This window comes from Mycteria americana, chromosome 1 (genome assembly GCF_035582795.1).
Source record: "Mycteria americana isolate JAX WOST 10 ecotype Jacksonville Zoo and Gardens chromosome 1, USCA_MyAme_1.0, whole genome shotgun sequence".
Taxonomy (NCBI): Eukaryota; Metazoa; Chordata; class Aves; order Ciconiiformes; family Ciconiidae; genus Mycteria; species Mycteria americana.
The window spans coordinates 43923347-43944201 of record NC_134365.1 but is presented as its reverse complement, the minus strand read 5'-3'; the positions used below and the strand labels follow the sequence as shown (position 1 = coordinate 43944201).

Below are 20855 nucleotides of genomic sequence, written 5' to 3'. Positions count from 1 at the left end.
TTCCCAAGCAGTTGCCTATGGTGCACTCAGTTCCCCACTGTCACTGCCCTTTGCTTTCCCCCCTCTGCCAAATGCGCTCAAATTTACTTCCAGGATCACATTATATTCCTGCAAGGAATATATAGGATCACAATACCTATATGGGGGAGACCCAGGACCTGTTACCTGCCCTGCCTCAAACCAGGGGTGAAACAGTAGCTTGTTGGTATAAGACAATCTTCTGTTATACACAGAAAGAAAAATTCCAGGGTGTAAGCAGGCAGAATTAAAGGCAAAGCAATACTTTACCTTGATACTTATTTGAGGAACTGAATATAATTCATATTTGCAGTGACTTTGCCCTTTCCTTCCTTGTTTATCCTTGTCAGTTGTCCTTTTCTGTATGTTAACACTGCAAATTCTTGCAGCAAATGTCTTTTTTAATATAAAAAAGTAAACAGCATAACAAAGCCTTAAGGTATAATTGCAATACAAAAAAAAAAAAAAAAAGTACATATATATGGGAAACTGCCAAAATACATTTTTACAGAGAAGAATATTTTACTTTCAGACAAATTATACCATAAAAAGTGGTGTTATTCTATCCTGGAAAGGTGAAAAGTTTGAGGTCTAATCTCTTTTGATACCTCAGTGACACAAGATGTAATTTCAAAGCTTTTCCACCATTTTTTTCTAAAAAAGATACAACTGGAATTTTATGATCCTAAAATATTACATAGTACTACATAAAAAATCCTCATAACTGTAACTATTAAATGTTTTAAAAATAATTGCTCTTTTTTTTCTTTCCATCCTTCTCTTAAGGACCTATCAATGGACTCATGCTGTACCATAGGTGAACAAGCCAGAAGGTAGAAGCAGTTGAACACGATGCTTGAGAAATTTTCTGCACTGAGTGCAAGATCCTCAGACCTAACTTGCATCTGACATTACCTACATTTTCAGGACAGCACTGTGCCTCCCCATCTACATCAAGCCTCCTTCTGTACAGAGGACCATAGGGATGGCGAATATGTGTTTTTTTCTGGAAGCTAGCTACACCGTGCCTGCTAGAAGAGACTCTATGGTGTTTATTGCAGCAGGATTGGGATGCACTGTATGGGTTCAAAGGGAGCCCAGACTCTGCCAGGCACCCTGTTGCTTATTACTGTGGCCCACTGCCATCATAGAGTCTATCCATATTTGCATGACCTAACATATCAGAAATGCTCCCTGGCTTGTTATCTCAAGTGATTCTGGTTTGTTGGCGGAAGAAAAGCCATTCTATTTCATATATGGAGAGACTGGGATAAGAAAGACTAAAAACAGGGTACCCTGAAACTTTCTGTCAAAATTCTGTTCCTCTTACAAGGAAGTCTGATGTAAATATTTTACTGACCCCATGAAATATAATCTGCTCAAATCACTTGTAGCTTCATTATTTATCTTAAAGATGAATATTCCAAAAGATTGTCCCAAAATTCTTGCCTATAAGCAGCGAACCCAGTACAGGTTCCCTCAATAGATTTATAAAGAACACATTAATTTCTTCCATTGTGTGAGATGCGTACACAGGAGATCAAAATAAACATTGTAGAGAAATCACTAATCACCTAGGTTAAACTTTTACATCCACATTTCTGAAGCTTACCCATAATTGCACATTTAATAATACTGTTCATAGTAATTTCAGTACTTCCGCACATGTAATTACTGCCCAAAGCAGATAAATGAGAGAATAATAATTCCATTAATTGTCTGATTTTCCTAAAAGGATTTACAAATAATAAGCAGCTCCCCAGAGAATTGTCCACTCTTAGATATTAACTCAGTTCACAAAGGAAAGTACCAGTATTACTCTGCAGGTAGGGAAACTGAGGCTCACAAGAGAACAGGGATTTGCTCAGTGACATGCAGCTGAAGAGGAGCAGGGGCAGGTGGAGAGCTCAGCCTCCTTTGCTAACAAGTCTCTAAGCTGTAGGAGAAGCCCCTTTGTGCATACTGGTATAGTCTAACAACAAAAAGGTATGCATAAAAAGAGAATACTTGTCTCTCTGTTATTTTGAGATGATAGCTTTTTATATTACATACACAGCAAAAATTTTATCCTGAATGTTTAAACACAATCAGGGCTAACATATTCACCAGCAAAGAACCTCCAGGCTAGACACATGCTACGTAACCTTGGAAAAGCAAGCAGCTGCTTCAACCATTTGACTGGCTGAAGAACAAAGCTTTGGAAGTGAACACTTTGAGCAGTCTTGTAAAGGGCTGAGAAATGAAAAGTAAAGCCAGTAACACAGAAGCCTTTTGAAGCACCTATGGCTGTAGACTTCAAATGCTCACTGGCATGCACTGATATAACTAAACTGGTTATTTAAACTAAACTGAAACCATGGCACTCACAATTCCATGTATATGGATGAAATTATCAGGGGGAGAAAAGGGGGAAGCAATACTGGAGGGACAGTTTGTAGGTAGGCCGAGACATTTTCTATCTAAACTAAACCCTGGATTCAAGATTTCAATTTTAAATTCAGGAAAACAAATGTCTTTAAAATTAAATTATTTATGAGTATACTATAACACCTAAATGTTTTACCTTATTTTTTCAAACAGCTAAGCAAACCGTGCTCATTCACAGGCTGTTGCTGCTCATGCACCCATCAAAAGCGATTTAGACATTTGCCTTCATTTCATACAGTCTTTAGAGGTAAGGGTAAGCAAACAAGGAAGAAATGTCTAGACCCTATTTTTGCATACTACTGCAAATAAACCCAGTTCTGTCTCATGAAATCACTGTCAAGATCAAAAATCTGCTCCATGCAGATATGTGCTAACACTTGGATCTCCTCCTGCCCTTCCTGATGTCAAGCCAAAGTTAACTTACCTAAAATATCAGTATAAAGGACCTGTTCTAGGTCCCCCAGCATTGTTATTATGACATCTTCATCCAGATGTGCGGTCCCTTCACGCAAACAGCCTTCCTCCTCCTCCTCTGCCCAGTTCCTGCTGGGGAAACGGGACGTACAGGATGCATTTTCATCATCTGATTTTCCCCTCTCCTCATCATCAATCTCGAAGCCTTCACCTGTACGCCGGTCTCCCGACCTCCTGGACGTCCTGCTTCCAGCAGGTGGTATTGCCTGAAATGCTTGGGGTGCAGTGAGGCTGGGGTGGCAGAGAGAGTGCACCGACTGCGAGAGTGCCTTGGAAAGGGAGCCTCCGCTCCCAGCTTCTGCCTCCCGCTGATGGTAACTCTGGCTGGACTTGGAGGCGTTTCCAAACCAGTTCTCCCTGTATGAGTATCGCCTCTTCTCCCCTTCGCTGATGAGCGTGAGATTGGTTAGAGACTTCTGCTTCTGAAGACGAACACACCCTCTTCTAACCTCCTTGCCTTTAAACACTGACAGTTCAGCAGATCGCTGCATCTTTCCGGCTGGGGCTTCACCTCAGTTAGATTTCATATTTCTGAGACGGACAGCAGTTCAATTCTTTGGAAAGGTCTGGGAGGCGATCCCCCCAGCACCGCACGCTGCACATCCCAGGGAGCACATACGTGCACTTGCAATGAAAAGCACAGCTCAAACACGCAGTGTACGTACTGTAAATGACTAGACAGGCACAGTCATTTTCTTTAAAATTATGCTGCTGTCTCTGTTAAGCCACTTCTCTCCCGTCACATTAATCTGCAGTACTTACAGTCATTTTCACTTGGATTTCTCTCAAGCAGAGGAGAGTTGATCAAACACTCTGCTCCAGCACAGAAGTAATCCCAAAAGCCAACTGTGTTTTCCCCTCTCCATCCAATCACCGGTCTCATCGGAGCGGTGGGCCTGCATCTCTGTCTACAGCTGCTGCCTTCTGAAATCCAAAGTAGGCACAAGTGCTGTCTCGGGCTTTCCCCCCGCCTCTCACCAGATCATGACTGATCCCAGTGCACGGCTCTTCACTTTAGATGGGCTGACACAGAACTGCAAGTACAGCCTCCACGTCAGAGCTCAATAAAGAGCCAAAATTAACCACTGAAGCAAAGCTCTGACAAGCCTCCTTACATTTTAGTATTCAACCTGCATTCCCAGATATATGACTCTTCTCTGCTACTGCAGTGAATGCTGCTGGCTGCCATGGCAGCAAACATCCTGGTGAATTAAACCGGAGACACAGAAGCCTCTGCCCAGTTTACAGTGCCACAGGTTTCAAGACACAGCTTCACCTGAATGGGATGCTACGGTAACAGACCTAGCTCACAGTCAAATCCTATTTTTCTCCCCGAAAGGTAAGGATGACAAACTATTTCTTCCATATCACTGCTCCTCCCTGTGCAGAAAGCTAAAAGCAGATTTGCAAATGGACCTTCAGGCTTGCCATTTCAGCTCTAAATAAAAAAAGAATATAATTTAAGATCATAAAGAAGCTAAAACTGGAAGACAACAGTACCTACCCAGTAAGGTGATTTATAAAAGGAAATATTTAATTTCTTTCTCCTTAAAATATACCTTGTTTGCATCTCTGTGAGATTCAGAGGCTAGTATGGAATTAAAAAGCTGTAATAAAATAATTGTTTCACAATCTTCTGCAGAAAACCTATTAATGGAATAGTAATTTTTTTATAAAGCAACTCAGTGTCATGTCTGAACTAAGTTCACCAGTTCTAAATGTTGTTTTAAAATACATTATCAAGAGAGAAAGACGAGTTATTTTTAGATGTATACCTTTTCTCACAAAGAAAAAGATATTAGTCCCAGAAATAATAGACAGATGAACAAAGAACTAGCTGAATTTCATTCTAATTTTTTAGATACAAACTTTTTAGCTAGGGGCAATTAATTTCATAAAACATTATGTAGAAATCTACAAATATGAAAATTGCTGTCTAACAATATACTGCTTTTGTCAGTGTGAAAATATGCTCGTCTCAAATCCCTACCTGAGAAACCTTGACAGGGAAGTAACCTTTAAAAATGCCAACCTAAGAATTACAGACTGTTTGCAGATTTCCTGTATGAATAAATGGGTGTTAACAGAAGCCTCAGTGTACTTCTTGCTTTTTGCTGGCTCAGTTTATAGTTTTTAAAGATATATAAGGAGAAAAATACATGGGAGAAACTTCTTAGAAATTTTAAAAGAAGGGTACGTTTTTTCCTAGGTAACCCTCATAAACACAGAACTAATCTAGAAAAAAATTCACCAGTCTCAGTCAATGATGGTTTTCCATATTAAATCACTGACACATTCCTAGAAAGACAGGGTCCAAAACGAGAAGAGATACCACTCCCCTCCCCACCTAGCCCACAAAGTCAAAGAGGAGACAAGAAGAATGCTCTGTCAGCCTGACTACAAAATCGTCCCAAATATTAAATGCCTGCCACCTCTTCTGCATGGAAACAAAAGGTAAGACTGCTGTGTTTACTCCCAGGCTCTGCCAGTTGCAGTGGCATATGGGCCCTTAAAAGGTTTTTATGAACGCGCTGGTGCCTGCCGGCAGCAGAGCCTGGTGCGCTGGTGCGGATGCTGACGTGGCCCCGGCTGAGGAAGCAGAGCTCCGGCACTGCCCGCATACTCCCGCACCGGTACGCGCTGCCGGCACCGTGCGGCTGTTACAGCCTGTTCAGCACGGCTGAGGAAGCTGTTGAGGTTGTTAGAAAAGCTTCACAGGGCTGTATTTACAATAGGGAATTTGCAAAATGAAGGGCAATCACACTCTTTTCCCACTCAATGGTTTTAAAACCTCAACTTATACTCAAATTGGTACAGTATTCTCAGTCGCTATGTTTCGAATTAATAGGAAGGGCAATGGTCTGGCCCTGCACGGCACTGCGGTACAGTGGGATCAAGGGAACAGGATCTTTTCCTACCAGAAACAGCAAAGCTGAATCTCTCCCTGATACTCCACATAAATGAATGGTAACTTCCTCACCCGCCCTTTCATGCCCAAACAGCTGCTGTCAGTGGCTTGTCTCCATGGTCAGCTGTAGGCAGGTATGGACCTGCTCTGCCTCCACGCCGAGCTCATAGCATGTGTGCCTGGTGATATGTAGCAGTCATTCCTGCGGTGCTGTACCTGCTCTCAGTAAGCCCCGTGGACAGGGTGTACTCCCTCGTGCTAAGCATTGCTCTGCTAGGGAAGGAACGCACGGTGCGGCCACTCAGCTCTGAGCCTGAATAGACCAGATACGAGACTGCCAGAACTGGCCAGGTATATTTAGTCCTCGTTCCAGCTGGGAGCAGAAGAACTTATGGCAGGGGGTGAAATGTCTTCACCCAACGAGCCACACCAAACCTCATGTATGGTGTCAGCAATAGGTGCCACACCACTCCAGACTGGAAGGGTCTCTGGCAGGGGTACAGCTGGGTCCTGGGCAACCCAATGGGTCTCAGTGTCTCTGCTGACCTGTTTCTTCTCCCACCTGAGCTATTCACGGCAGCCCAGCTCCAGCAGGACACAGGTCACGGACCGCCGTTCAGGTACAGGAATAATACCTGAACTGCATGGGAGCCACATGAGAGTATCTGGCTGCTCCAGCATCCACCTGTCTCATTTCCTTTTCTACATACATTAAAAGCACAATGAGTCAAAAGCTGGGGTATGGAGGCATTGGGGCTAATCACACAACCTTCATTCAGCCTTTGTGTGTACAAACACAATACTACTGCCCTTAATTACAAGCCTATATGAACTTTTCTCCCACTAATCCCACTGTCTTATTTGGTACACAGATCATCATGATCATCCTCAGATACAGCAGACACATACGTACATCTTGGACCAAGTGCTTGGCACAAAGAACACTGAATTTATCCTTCTGCTTTACCACACCCTTCTGTAGGGTGTCATTTGACAAAACATAAAATTGAAATGTGGAATGCTCAGGTTTATTTATTGAAAAATACTTCTATAAAGCTCATCCCTCCATTTTAAATGTATGAAATATAGCAAAAAGCAAATACATCTTTCTAAACTAAGCAGACAGTATAGGAGACCAGAGGAGAGAAAATGTCATGACAGAGCATTATTCCCCAACTACCTTGCAATTCCATGTATTCCCCACCCACCATGCAGGAATATGTTTAAACCAAGAACAGCACAGGGAACTTCCCCAACCCATCACAGTCAGGGTAACATACTACCTTATTTTTACTCTCTTTCATAAAAGGAATTATAAAAATGATTTTAAGAACTACTCTTTGAAGTCTCAGTGCATAGTTTGGAGCCTTACAAATGAATTATGTAACAGATCTGCAAATGCATAGGATTATAAATCTCTTCAGCCAAGCTTAATTGAAAAAAACTATTGTAAACTATCTCCACACCTATTAATTATTTCTTTCAGAGACCAAAAAAGAAACACAGTAAACATAAAAGCTTGAAAATTGAATGTTTTTATGCTAATCCTGCCATTGATATTGGCCTATAACTCTTAAAGTTACGCTTTCATTTCTGCTTCATCCCTCAGATTTTTTTATAATTAGTCAATATTTGTAAATTCATGAATAATTATTTAATCAAACACTTTGCATTAAGCTCTTTGAACATGTAAACACTTGTTAAAGCCAAACACTATCACTGATTTCATAAAATAATACTTTGTAGTTACTGGCATGTACAGTTCACAACAGATTATTAAATAATTAACTGACTGACATCCTTCTCCAATGAACTTGCAGCAGAGACTGATAAATGACACGGCTACTAGAAGCAGGAATACTGGGCAAGAAAGTCTACACAACTTGTTCCTAGTCATACCATGAAAAACAAGTGCCAAAGCGGATCACTTTATCAGCCTTTCTTTTCATTCTGGTTTTAAAATCCTGTCTATAAAGTTATACTCCAGTTTTGCAGAAACATAGATACTGAGTAGTCTTGTTGAGGCAACTGGTACATAAAGTAGATGCAAGAAAGAATGTTCATACATGACTGCAGAACTGGTCCTTATTTAGGACTCCCAAATTTCTGTCTGGGATTTCCTGGACAGAAGTCTACACATCTGTGTGCCATATGTGCAACGAGTCTACTGTATGCAGAACGCACTGAAACTACTGCATTGGTGACCCGTGCCTACAAATGGGACTCATTCAGCGTGTGCACGGGTATCACTGGCACCGTGCACCCAGAGGGGATCCAAGGTGTGCAGGAAGCCTTACACCTACTGTGCATGTGCTGCACCGCTGATCTGCATGTGCACCGTGGAAACATCTGGGACCGCTCTGGCTGAGCTGTGGAATATTCAGAGGAAAAAAAAAAAAAAAAAGAAGTAGGAAAAAAGTCTGAAGCACTTCAGATCACATCTGGAACAAATTCCCAGCAGAGATGGAGGAACAGTGAAGAAACCCAGATTTACAGTAGCTCTACCAAGAGGCAGAACTGGCTTTAGGCATAAGCCATGTGGGAAATTACCTAGGGTAGCAGATTTATGGGGACAAGCTATAAATAAAGAGGTTGTTCAGGATATCAGGGCAGCACCTCTGAGTTCATGCCTACACCAGCCTCACCATCTCCCTCGCCTTCCAGCACCAGCCTCCTCTCACGGCTGCGCAAGTAAAACCAAGTGATCACTTGCCCAGTAGTGGGCAGAAAACAAGTGGCTTGTGCTCTGACTTTGCCCCATCCTTTCATCAGCTCTGAGCTGGAAGACAGGAGAGGTTTTGAAGGTAACTGGCTCCCTTAGAAACAGGGAAGAAGGTACAGCAGAGGAGAACTGGAAACTACCACTACAGCTTCTCTGTTTCCCTCTCTACTTCCCCATCACTGGTGTTCAGACAGTGGCGAAGGGATGTGAACTGCCTTGCTGGGCACAGATAACAGAGCTACGACCGTCCACCACTAGAGCAAGGAAATTAGCTTGGATTTGGTATCCTGAAGCACTCAGGGAGAATGGTGCCTGAACAACCACTCCTAAATCTTTTTAAAATTATTTTTTCCCCATCCAAGTTTTGCCTATATCGTGGAGAAGCCTTGAACCAGCCTTGCTTACAGCATTAGCTTAAGATTGATTGGCTCATTTTGTCCTGAAGTGGATCAGGAGCTCTGACATGATCTGCTTGGCTACTTATGGGAGCAGTAATCTTCAGCCAAGAGACAATAACAAACATGAGTGTGTAGATATCCTGAAAGTAGAGGAACAGATTATACAATGATATGGGCTAAGATATCTTAGTCCTGAGCATGTTAGCCTTAGCTGCAAATACTTGGCACTGTAAAAATAACAAAGAGTAACGAAGCAGAAACATAATACAGGTGGAACAGCACTTTATGAACCCTCTTCTACAAGCTGTTTAGTGGTTTCCACAGATGCTCGGTCCCCTGCATGATCTTTATTCATCCTCATTGCCTACCAATATATTGTGCTAGAGTGTTTGGCTAGCAAGTTGCAAAAGAAGCTTGAGATAATATAAAGATGATGCCATCCATAGCAGCAGTGGAAGATTTCAGGAAAATTATAATATCCAAGTGAAAGAAACTCTGGATTCATCTCTTAACACCCTGGATATAAGTGAGCAGATCAAGGAAATAACCCTTGCTTATCTCTTTGTTACTACTGGTATAATCCCCTGATCATACGAGAATAAAGATGCTCCTAAGTAACAGAATTTAATTGGCCTTTCTTATGGCTAATCCATCATGGAATACTCCCCTGAACACCCATCACACGAGGTTTTTTCCATGCAGGTTCACCAATGACAGAATCACCAATGACTTGGTGATAGTTCACCAACGCAGACAATTTTTTATTCCGCAGATGTAGTACTTGATCCATTCATTCTTTTTGCTGCTAACAGCCAATTATGGGTGACACACATCTGTTTTCCTCTGTATACAACAAACCATTGACCACATTTTCCCAGTGCTTCTGCTTTGCTGCCTGTTATGTCAGTCAGCTGCTAATGCCAGAGCCTGAATAATCAGACTAGAAACATCTCTGATGTCTAGTGCCCTTTATGCCATTTTCTTCTTTTTGATGCTGTTCCATTTCTGTTCAGAACAGTAAAAGGCCGGAAGACATGATATCCTGTTTGATCATTTCAGCAGGTACTGAATCAATATTATTTTTTTTAGCATCCTTGAAACATCTTTTGATTTGTGTAAGTGTTTCAGTTATACTCTTTATACATGCAAGACCAAGGAGTCTGATTTCTGGATTAATCAAAAATAATTTTTTACTTTAATTTTAACAGGCATGCGTCACCTCTAAGGAACATTTCACCATGTTTCAGGGTGACATATTTATCACAAAAGCTGGCTGTGCAAATAAAGGATGTTAGACTCAGGAAACTTCCAAAGGGACTGAGACAAACCAGGACAAAACCTCAATTTCAGTATGAGTCAGCTAAATGCCAAGGCAGTCCCACAAAGCTTGGGCATCTGATTTCCCTTCTGGTGGAGAGATAATTTTAGACTGATGTGTCAAATGAGTGCTTTAAAGTGAGTTATATCCTGTGTAAGAAGAACCACATGACTCGTTATAAATTCATTTGAATGTTAAAAATTTGGACTAAAAGGGCAAAACTACAGGTGAATCTAGTGGGACAGGATTTCACCTTTTATTCTCGTAAAAATGATAATAAGAATAAAGATGCTAACAAAAAAAACCCAAAACAACAACAGCAAAAAAAACCCAAACCCAAACCCCAAGAAAACAGCTCTGGTGAAGAGTCCCTTTGAAAGTACTCCCACACAACCCTGCAGCGCAATTCAGGCCTGATGAGAAAGTCAGCTGTGACACACTTTGTTTTTTGCATCCATAGGCAGAGTTATGGGCTGATGGGAATCAGCATGGCTCTGTTGACTTCAAAGGAGTTATTCCAATATGATTAAAAAAAATCCCCTCACATTTTTAACCTAATAAGGATTTTACGCAAGGTTAACAAGGAATTCCAGAACACAACCTTTAGCAGCTTAGTCGTAGCAGCAGCTTAAAAGTCAGGTACAATAGTAAGAACTTGTTCATTTTCCCATTTTCTGAATATAGATTCATTTATAAAAGCGAAATATATCTTCTGTAATTTATGTCTCAATTCTGATACTATGATTTAATTTGATGATCTTAAATGCATCACAGTGTCAAACATTCTGAAGCAGATTTTCCACTGCTCCTCTTGGAGCACTCAGTGTGACTCTAACAATAATGACTTGAAAGCCTAGCTTGTGAAAGCCCAGTTTCTGCAAAATGATGAAGAGGATATTTGAACAGAAGGAGCCAGTTCAGATAAGAGAACTGTGCGTTTGAAGCACTAACTGTGCATGACCCAAATTTTCTGCATATTTAATAGCACTCATGAATAGAGGTCAGAAGTAGTATTTCAACCCATTGCAAAGCTTCTGGTAAGAAACAGATGTAAATAAAGAAGTTCACAGGCTTCTCCTGACTTACTGTTACTCACCAGATATCTCCTCTAGGCACTGTTTGGCAGTCTTACTGAACGACAAATCCATTTTAGTAGGACTGGTGCAGGAGTCAGCAGGTGGTAAAGAGGTACTGTCATTTTCTGAGAGAGTTCTGAAATCAAGCAAAAAGACTGATTATTCTTATCTGTCGGTCATGTGTTAATGGAAACAAATGTTACTTGCAGCTCCATCTAGAATCGTATCACTATATGGTGAAAATACCATGAATGTCAGATTCTTACTGCGTTAGTTTGACTCCAGCTACACAGATTTGCAAGCAACTAGGAACTTTCTCTGTCTCTCTCTTCAGCAACAACTCAGAGTTAATGCCAGGGAATTTGGAGCCATTTTGTTTCCTTGCTTCTCTGCAAGAGGTGTCACCCAGATATAGGCAGAATCCATTTAAATTGGTTAAGTCACATCCCTGCACGTATATAAGGGAAATGAAAACTTGTAATTGTTGAAATATTAAGCAAGAAAGGGCACGTGGGAAGAAGCTTATGCAAGGCTGGAATGGAATCCTGGCCCAGATATTTAAATCTATGTGCAGCTTCAGTTGATAATGCCCCTTATATAACTCTGGGGAAATGGGATAATAAAAGTTTTTCCACTATACTTGCTAACAGATAGCCCATATTTTCTGTGATGGTACATTTCTGTGGATATCATTGATAATTTATAATAGGTGCCCTTTATTGAATACAGTTATTTGCTATTGCATAATAGTAAGTAGCAAGAAATACACAAGCACAGGGATTATAATACAAAATAGATCACACAATTATTGTCTCTTCTTAAGGAACAGCTGTAGCATTTAGGTTACACAGGAACCATTGAACCACGATGCAATTAAACAGCAACTTGTACCACATTTGTATATAGTAAAAGTATACATCTAAAGATACACTAGCCACTTTTCGAAATAAAATGAAAAAAGGCTTCACTTAGAGCTTAATTTCTTTCAACTTTCCTGACATGAATAGCACATTCAGTCTTTTGATTTCTTAAAAGACTAGTGAAATATTTATATCCTACTTTTAAAATGTTACATTTATAGCTCAATTCTCAAAATTCACCATAAAGTGTTTCCAATGACAAACTAAACTGTAAATACAAACACTTAACGGTGTGATTAATGTGTAGTTTAGAAGTATAACTAATAAAAAGAATGACTTATCTCTTAAAATAATTTTATGGCAACTTATTTTATGAAATAACTTTCCAGTTAACACTTTCTTCAAAGTTACTTACTGAATGGATTTGTTCAGTAATTAATGACTAACTGAGGGAGCAGATATATGCATGTAAAATGGCACAAGTACTGTCGTGGTGAAATCTGTTGGTTAGAATCATTTAACTCTGACTCTACTTACACAGAAATAGAAATGTAAATTATATCTGATCTGATGCACTGTCTTTCTTATCAACTTCTGTACTTTTGTGATGCTGGAAATGGACAACTGCTCTATAAAACCCTATTTTTGTTTTTTGTCTACTATTTCTCGCTGTCACACCTTACTGGACACAAGCGCAGCACATGCTGCAAGGATAACTATGTCCTACTGACCTTTAGTATAATTTTACATTTGGTGCTTGAGGACAGTGTCCTAAGTAACAAAAAGCCCACTCAGTCCCTCCCCAATTCCGAAATTCCACAGTCCCACCTGCTTTCCTATATTGCTTCAAATCATCGGAATGAATGAGGGGTATGTCTGCTTTCACTGAAAGCCACTTTGAGAGGCCATGAATGCTCGTGAGTACTCCTGTCTGGGTTTAGTGCTAAGACTTAGTGCTGGATCAATCCAGGGCAAACTATCAGCCCCAAAACACATCTCAGAAAAAGGCACTTACAATAATAGTAAAGGTAATTGAAGTGGTCTGCACTCTTTTTGTTAAACCCAAATCAAGGAGCTGCTGGGGCTCGAGCCAGAGGGGGGCTGGAGTTTATTAAGAGGAACACTAGAGCACAGTAGATTGCTTTTGGTCTTGCAGGAAGAGCACCCAGCTAGGTGGGTGCAGTTCAAGTATTCCTAGCACTCTCCACAAAATGTATATGGAGTTTACATCAGTCCATCTCTGGTTAGAAACAAAAAGAGATCTTTTTTGCCTGCTCTCCTTCTGACCCTATGGCAGCATTTCTGATTGTACAACTGTTCATCCATCAATCACTGCATCAGCCCAGAAGGGTGATGCAAACCCTTCCCTGAGTGACCAAGAGCTATCTTCTAAGCTATCTTCTAAGGGAGGATAGAAAGGATCCATTCCTGTTTATTTGGACATCTATCATCAGAAAAGGATTAAGTGGTCTGGACCCCCACTGGACACCAATACCCAACATTTGCACTGATTCTTCATCTAGTGAATGGGGATAGGTAAACACAGAACTTCAATGATCTGGGTTGCCCTCTGGCAGTGACTATCACCTGTACAGTCAATAGAGATGAATACATAACATACTATGACTGTATGGGAACACAGATGCTTAAGTTAAAAGAACTGGATCTCCCTACAAGAGTGTAAACAAGTAATGAGTGATTTACAGTAGCCAAATAAACTTTAGTATGATGAGTAAATCTGTTTACTTAAAATAACAATGAATGCAAGTTTTCAGTTGTTCACAACTTCTCTTGCCCAGGTCACATCACACCTTTTAGAGATATACCAAATACCAATTAAAACCCATTTCTGTTATTCCGTTTTTTGTTGGCTTTTTTTTCCATTTTCAAAAACCTGCTGCAGCTATAACCAGGAAGAGAAGTTGAAAAACACTGTGAGAAGAGGTACTTCCAAAGATTTCCATTCCAAATTTTAGAATCTGATCGGTGGGATTAATTGCAGTACAAAATCCAGTTTCTGGGACATAAGATGGCATTAGAATCTAAGCCTTAAAGTAAAAACACTGAATAACAAATATCATATAACGCTAATAATTTAAAAGTGTTTGATTTAATTTGTAGAAAGAAAACCATGGAAACACAACCCAAGTGTAAATATGATGTGGTTTTCTTAAATTTATAGGCAGCCTGAAATAACAGATCTAAGAAGCCTGAAATGTCCCTTTTATCTTACTTGAAACTTGAAAGTTTAAATATAATATAAAATAAATGTGATTTGCTATCAAAATGAATAACAAAGAAACTGCTGTACTGACTTCATTCAGCATTTTTGTTTAATTTGGTAAAAACATCAATGATTCAAATTATCTGAGGCAACAACAGAAATCCCACGGAGGACTATGGATTTTGCAGCAGTTAAAGTTCTGCTTACTTGAGAAAACTGGTTATTTATTGTGGAAGTGATGGGCCAAAAGGCACCTGCCCAGCCCTTGGGCACCCATCATGGAGGTACCCCAAGGAGGAACCTGGGGATGGGGCGCTCATCAATAGTTCTTCTCCCACCAGGTCTCCACTGGGTTGCCAGCTGTCAGCACTTCCACAGCAGCCCTGCCTTTTGGTGCTTGGTGGCCAAGGCCCTGATTTTTTCTGGAGTCGAGCTTAGCCTGGGTGGGCTGAGAATGGTCTAGCAGTGAAAGATTTCTAAGCAAAACCATGCAGGAGCCCCAGATCTTGGGGAGTAAAGAGGTCCAGGTATAGACTGGGTGCCTAAAACTTCAGGTTGCTTTGCTCTAGGCCTGTCACAGAGTGTGATACGTTGGAAAAAGCATGTAGATGCCTCTTTGCTTAGCTCAGCCATTCTAGTTCAAAAAAAAAGAAAAAAAAAAAAGGAAGGTGAAATGGTGAGATTTGTCTTCCCCTATACTTCTGGCTTTTACTTCTTTCTCTGGGCCATAGTAATCCTATGAATGACTCAAGTGAAGTGATCTCTGCAGGACTGCAGCACAGATTAAACTCCAGGCAAGCGAACAGCAAATTAAAAGATATTCTCGTTAACCTTACACATCGGCCTTAACGAATGGCCCTCTATCCTCTACCTATTCACAGCCCACCGCCTTAACAAAAAATTTAAATCCTTGCATCTCTCTTGACATCAAGGAAAGTGAAAATAATTTCAGCTTAGTCAAAGCAACCCTGTTGACATTTCTTCCAGTGCTGTGCCTCTGCAGGACAGGTTAATTTAGGCAACGATCATGAAAACAGGACAATCTGTTTTCTATTTTAATCATGGCAATCAGAGAATGTATTTATCCCCAACCCACTGAGTTATACGCTACCTATTTGTAAGAGCATCAAACTCGCTTAATGGGACAAATCCTGCTCTCAATCACACCTGCACAGGTTCATTCAGTTTGATTAAAATGAGCCTGTACAGGAGTAATTAAGAACAGAGTTTTGGAACACTATTTAATAAGCTGTCTTTAATGCAGTCAGTCATTTCCCATCTCTAATGAAATAGCCAACCTTTGATAAACACAGATAACATCAAAGATTTGTTTGGTTTTTACTCAACATTCCAAAAGATATCAGATGAATATGCTGGGGTTTTTTTCCAACAGCTCTCTGAGGTGCAGCTGTCTCGAATGTGTATCACTGTCAGTGCAACAGACTGGCAGGACCACATCTGGAATACGAGCGGTTTGATCACCCATGTTCAAGACATGTGAGTTAAATTGGGAACAGCTGCAGGGAAGGAATACTAGGATGCTCACAGGGAAGAAGAAACCCTTCTGAAAGGAAAGAAAAGAGACAATTTGGTTTAGCCTTGCAAAAGAGAAGGAAGGGGATGAGATTATTCCCTCATATATTTAACAACAGTGATCAAAAAGAGAGAAACCAACTTTTTAAGTTAAAGGACAACATTAACAAAGTAATAAACAGACGCAATCTCATCATGTGGGTTGTAAACAATTTCTGACAATAAGATGAGCGAGTTTCTGGAGGAACCTTCCCATTAGAGATTAACTAGTTTAAAATAAAGCTTAGTTGGTTTCCGAAAGGGTTAATATGGTTGCCAGTGACAGAAGACTGGACAGAATATCCCTTTTAGTCCTTTATCCTACATTTTACTGATTATTTAGTCAAAGGAATAAGGCCACACTTGTCTGTATGGCAATTTAAAAGAATAACTTCAGATCATAAACAGCAAGCAACTGAATTATCAAGCTACTGTTTTAACTCAGCATTAATCAAGTATGTCTTTATAGTGATTTCTTCACTTACTACCCTCCTTCCCATCTCTTAAGCCAACATCTCTACACTGAAAACTTTTCTTGCACAATTACTTGAAAATCAAGCATGAGAAAATGGGAGGATTTTTCTAAACACTGTGTTTTTGTTACAAGTGAAACTGGTGGGTGGCGATGTTTAGCACTACCTACCATTGCAAAACTTTGGTGGTGACTGTTGTTTTGTTTTCGCAACAGTAATGTAAATAACAGAAATCAATAAAGCACTGCAGTGTAACTTTGAATCATCACATTTTTGAAGAAAGAGTTGCAGTATGTTTGGCAGCACAATTCATTATTAACAAACACAATTAACTGATAGAATGTCTTTTACTGAAAACTTAATTTTAACTCCACAATCAGTGATCAGAAGTAGCTTCTAGACATTAACATTGGACATAAACATGGCTTCAACAAACCCTGCAGATGCTGTGTTTGCAGGATCCTTGAAGAGTAGTTTTATTTTTTTATACTCCTAAGCCAGTATAAAAACAACCTGAACAGGCAGCTGGAATTGAATTTCACTGTGCCTCCAGAGGTGCAACCAGATTATATCCTCCTTCCCGTCTGTCACACTCTGCACTTCCCATGCACCCTTGAAGCTATGCTCTAGTAATAGAATTATTTCCATCACCATATAGGAAGGGAGATAGGAAGAAGATTTTAGTGCCTGGTAACATATTTATTTATTATAATGATATTTCCTTTCTCTGCCTCTATATAGTGAACACTTTAGTCCTCACAGAATCATAAAGTAATTTAAATCAGAAAGATGTTCTAGATGCCATCTGGTCCAATGACCTGCTCAAAGCTGGTCTGGTTACATTAAGTTGCTCAGGGCCTTGTTTGGTTGAGTCTTGAACAGGTCCAAGGACAGAGCTTCCACAACCTCTCTGGGCAGCCTGCTCCAGTGTTTCACCACCCTCAAGGCAAAAATATTTTTTCTAAGTTTTAATCAGCATCTCCCCTGCTGTAACTTGCATCTGTTACCTCCCATCCTATCACCCTGCATTTCAGAGAATAGTCTGGCTCCATCTTGTAGCTGAAGTTACTAGTTTCTTATTCTTCAGGGACAAAAGGAGTGCCAAACTGGTTTTTGTAGACCAGCATTGACACTGAAAGAGTATCTCTGCGAGGTCTCAATTCAGACAGTGCTGAAACTTCTTCCAGATGTCACTATCATTAAACTCCAAATTTAGCTGAAGAACTGAAATTTAAGCGATGCACAACATAGAAGTGCAGCTCAGGATGGTGAGTGGTCAGCTAATTCCCTGCAGCAGATTCTATACTTTCAGCATTTCAGGCAATAAGCAATTCCTGAGCACCACAGCCCCTGGGATTTGGGTGCTTCAGATTCTATATTCCAGGCATGGCAAAGAGACCCACTAAGCTCCTACAGCAGTTACTGAAGGAGTCAATAAAATAAAACTAAACTGCAGTACCTGCATCCAGTTACAACTCAATGTTCTCCTATTGAAATATTCCTTTAGTGTTTTAGCAAACCCACAGCAAATGTTAATTGCCAACATATCACATACTTCATGTAGGGTTATGATGATTTACATCAACTAAGGATTTGCCCCATGGAGTGAGGTGACATTTGTGTTACTCCTGGGTCTATTAGTTATGTTTCCCATTTTATGGGAATAACGCAAACTTACACAATTTAGTTCACAAAAAATAAAGCAATGATTGCATACAACAGGCTCTTCTCTGTGCAAGAAAATGTTTGGACTTACAGGTTATATTACATTTTTGAGCAATGCACAGGAAAGCTAAGAACTCCAAATACTGAGCAATTAAGCTGTTATTCCGTTGCTAAGATTTTAGGAGATAGATTCAGACTTTTTTTTTAATTAATGCCTCTTTTTCCTGTTTTCGCTGTAACCTAGTAAGCACTAAACTTTGGTGTTACTCTCCTCCATCTGAAATTTAAGCACCACTAGGAAGATAACTAAATTCTATGGCCAATTTCAATATGAGTCTAAGGGACTCTGGCAGATGGCACAATTTCCATCTTCCCCCTATTCCGTCTATGTAGAAGAATGTGTAATTTAAAGTAGTGGCTGGTATACTTTAAACAATTATACAGTCTCTTACACCTTCCTTTTAGTTGTTTTTCCTGCTGTGTCTCTCTTATCAAGCTTTCTGGCAACTAAATTACATCTACTTCAGCCTTTCTTAAATCAGTTGGACCCTGCAGTCCACCCCAGAGGGGACACAAAAGGGGCTGTAAATAACACATTCACAACTGCATTTTAAAATAAATAATCACTTGTGACGAGGATGGAAGAATTTAATTTATACCCATTTAGAATACCTCAAATGCAACTCTGTTGCTGCTAATCTTTGAAGAGAAGTAATGATCCCATATGAATTTCCATGCCATGGTGTTTAAGAGGAATAAAAATAAAATGTGATATCAGATAGGACAAAGCACCAAGAGTGCAAAGCTGAATAGTGCAATATATCATTTCAGAACCTCCTAGTGAAACAGTATTTTCTATCTACTGTCCATTAATAAAAATACACAACTCCTTGAAAACGTGAGTGTTGATGACTGTTACAGCATTGCATTCTCTGTTCAAGCAAAATACATGCCAGCCTCAAAGCAACTCTTTGGAATACTTCCTTTTACTCACAAATCTACAGTAATACCCTCTTGCATAATAATCAAACATTGCAAAATACGTGATATCTGCAGGTATCAGCAACAAACCACAAAAAGCACTAGCTTACTTATCCCCAGGTTAACAGCCTAAACTCATCACAGTAGTATATTGCAGTGTATTGCAGTACTGTGCAGGATTCTGCATAAAATGCACTGTATTGTTACTAAATTATATTACAACTTTTTACGAGGACTGCAGTACAAACGTACAGAGCCTAGATATTCCTTCTAGCTGTAAAAAACTTAGTCTAAACGGTAACTATTGTTTATTAACTCATTGATCTATACAGCTGTCCTAGCAGCTAAGAAGCACACCTGCAAATTCTGTGTATAAATTGTGGTGACTGCTCAGAAAACAGTTATGTTTAAGAGCAAGAAAGTGTAAATACAGCACCCTGGCTTCATGCACACTTCTACTTGCCATCTGTCCACAAAAATAAATATGCTGACTTTGTAAATGTGGATGTTTTATCCTTGGTTATATTTATATTCTTCTTTGAAATAATTGTGTACTATTACAAAGCCCTTGAGAACTTTAAGAAATGTAGTTACTGTGTATTTTTGGGTCCGATTCTGCTCTCAGTTACAGAGATACACATTGAAGTAACCTCATCAAAGTCGTCTATTACTCTGGGTTTATGGCTTTCTGAGATCAGACCTTGGCTCTGAGAATTTTATTTTCATGCGAGATTTAACTTCAACAGTCTCCTTTGCTGTTTGTTTGAAGCAAACAGACGATTATTAATACCAAATTTTACTGGAAGATGCATGCTTCTATCACCCTTTAAAATTCAAAATACATTTTGCTTCATGATGAAGCTTAAAAGAATGATAAGTTATCTCCATCAATCTCCATGCAATGAAATGGCATCAATATGTGGTAAAATTGCCATTAAACTGCACATGCATCTGAAGGCAAAGCATAGCTTCTTTTTCTCTTTCTTTGTATTTGCACCCTAACGCATATGTAGGCCATCCTATGTACCATGCTGCAAATTGTCTGCATCACTGAGGTTATTCCAGATACTTATCAAGAAACATGCATATTCAGCACATTCAGTGATACATTTATTTGAAACTCAAGAGACTACCCACTGCGTATTAGAATAAATATAACCTATATTACGCCTTTTTCCCCTCCCATACGATTTTCTGAACTGCTTTTGTTCAGAATTAACTTAAACAGTTTATCACTCATCCAGATTGGTTTCGAAGCTATGTTTAGTTGTGTGTGATGATATATAAACTCCCTCAGAGCCTACTTCAACACGTCTTTAATCTTTAGCCAAGATTATCTATGGGACTACTCACTAACACAAACTGCCAGTATATTTTGCTTAATAATGTATTTGTCATTTTATCAGATGTTAAATTTACCCACAACTGAAGCTAAAGCCCTCCAACAGCTGACATCTGAAATCATTACTCAAACCAGCCTGCCAGTCTTTCTACACTTACTCTGTCTTCTGAGCTGTACAACAATGAAATCTCTCAGCTTCTCTTCAGTTGCTCTATCACAGAGCAAAATAAATTGAGACAATGGTTGATACATGTAACTGTTCATTCCTCTATTCCAGAGCCATGGCCATCAGAAGAGTTTGTATCACCTGTAAAAATTAACTGCCTCCATGGAGTTAATCTATACCTAGTTCGTGTACAAAACTAAACAGGAAAAGGACCTGCAAACAGCAACCTTT

At 39.8% G+C, this 20855-nt stretch overlaps 1 protein-coding gene across 14 annotated transcripts in view; it reads right to left on the bottom strand.

Annotated features, from left to right (window-relative positions):
• NAV3 (neuron navigator 3) overlaps nt 1-20855 on the bottom strand; it is a 564703-nt gene that overhangs the window by 114945 nt on the left and 428903 nt on the right. For all 14 annotated transcript variants that reach the window (XM_075495976.1, XM_075495912.1, XM_075495921.1 and 11 more), the window contains one exon: nt 11362-11477. In XM_075495976.1, coding sequence (XP_075352091.1) covers nt 11362-11477 — 116 coding nt within the window. The remainder of the gene's footprint in view (nt 1-11361; nt 11478-20855) is intronic.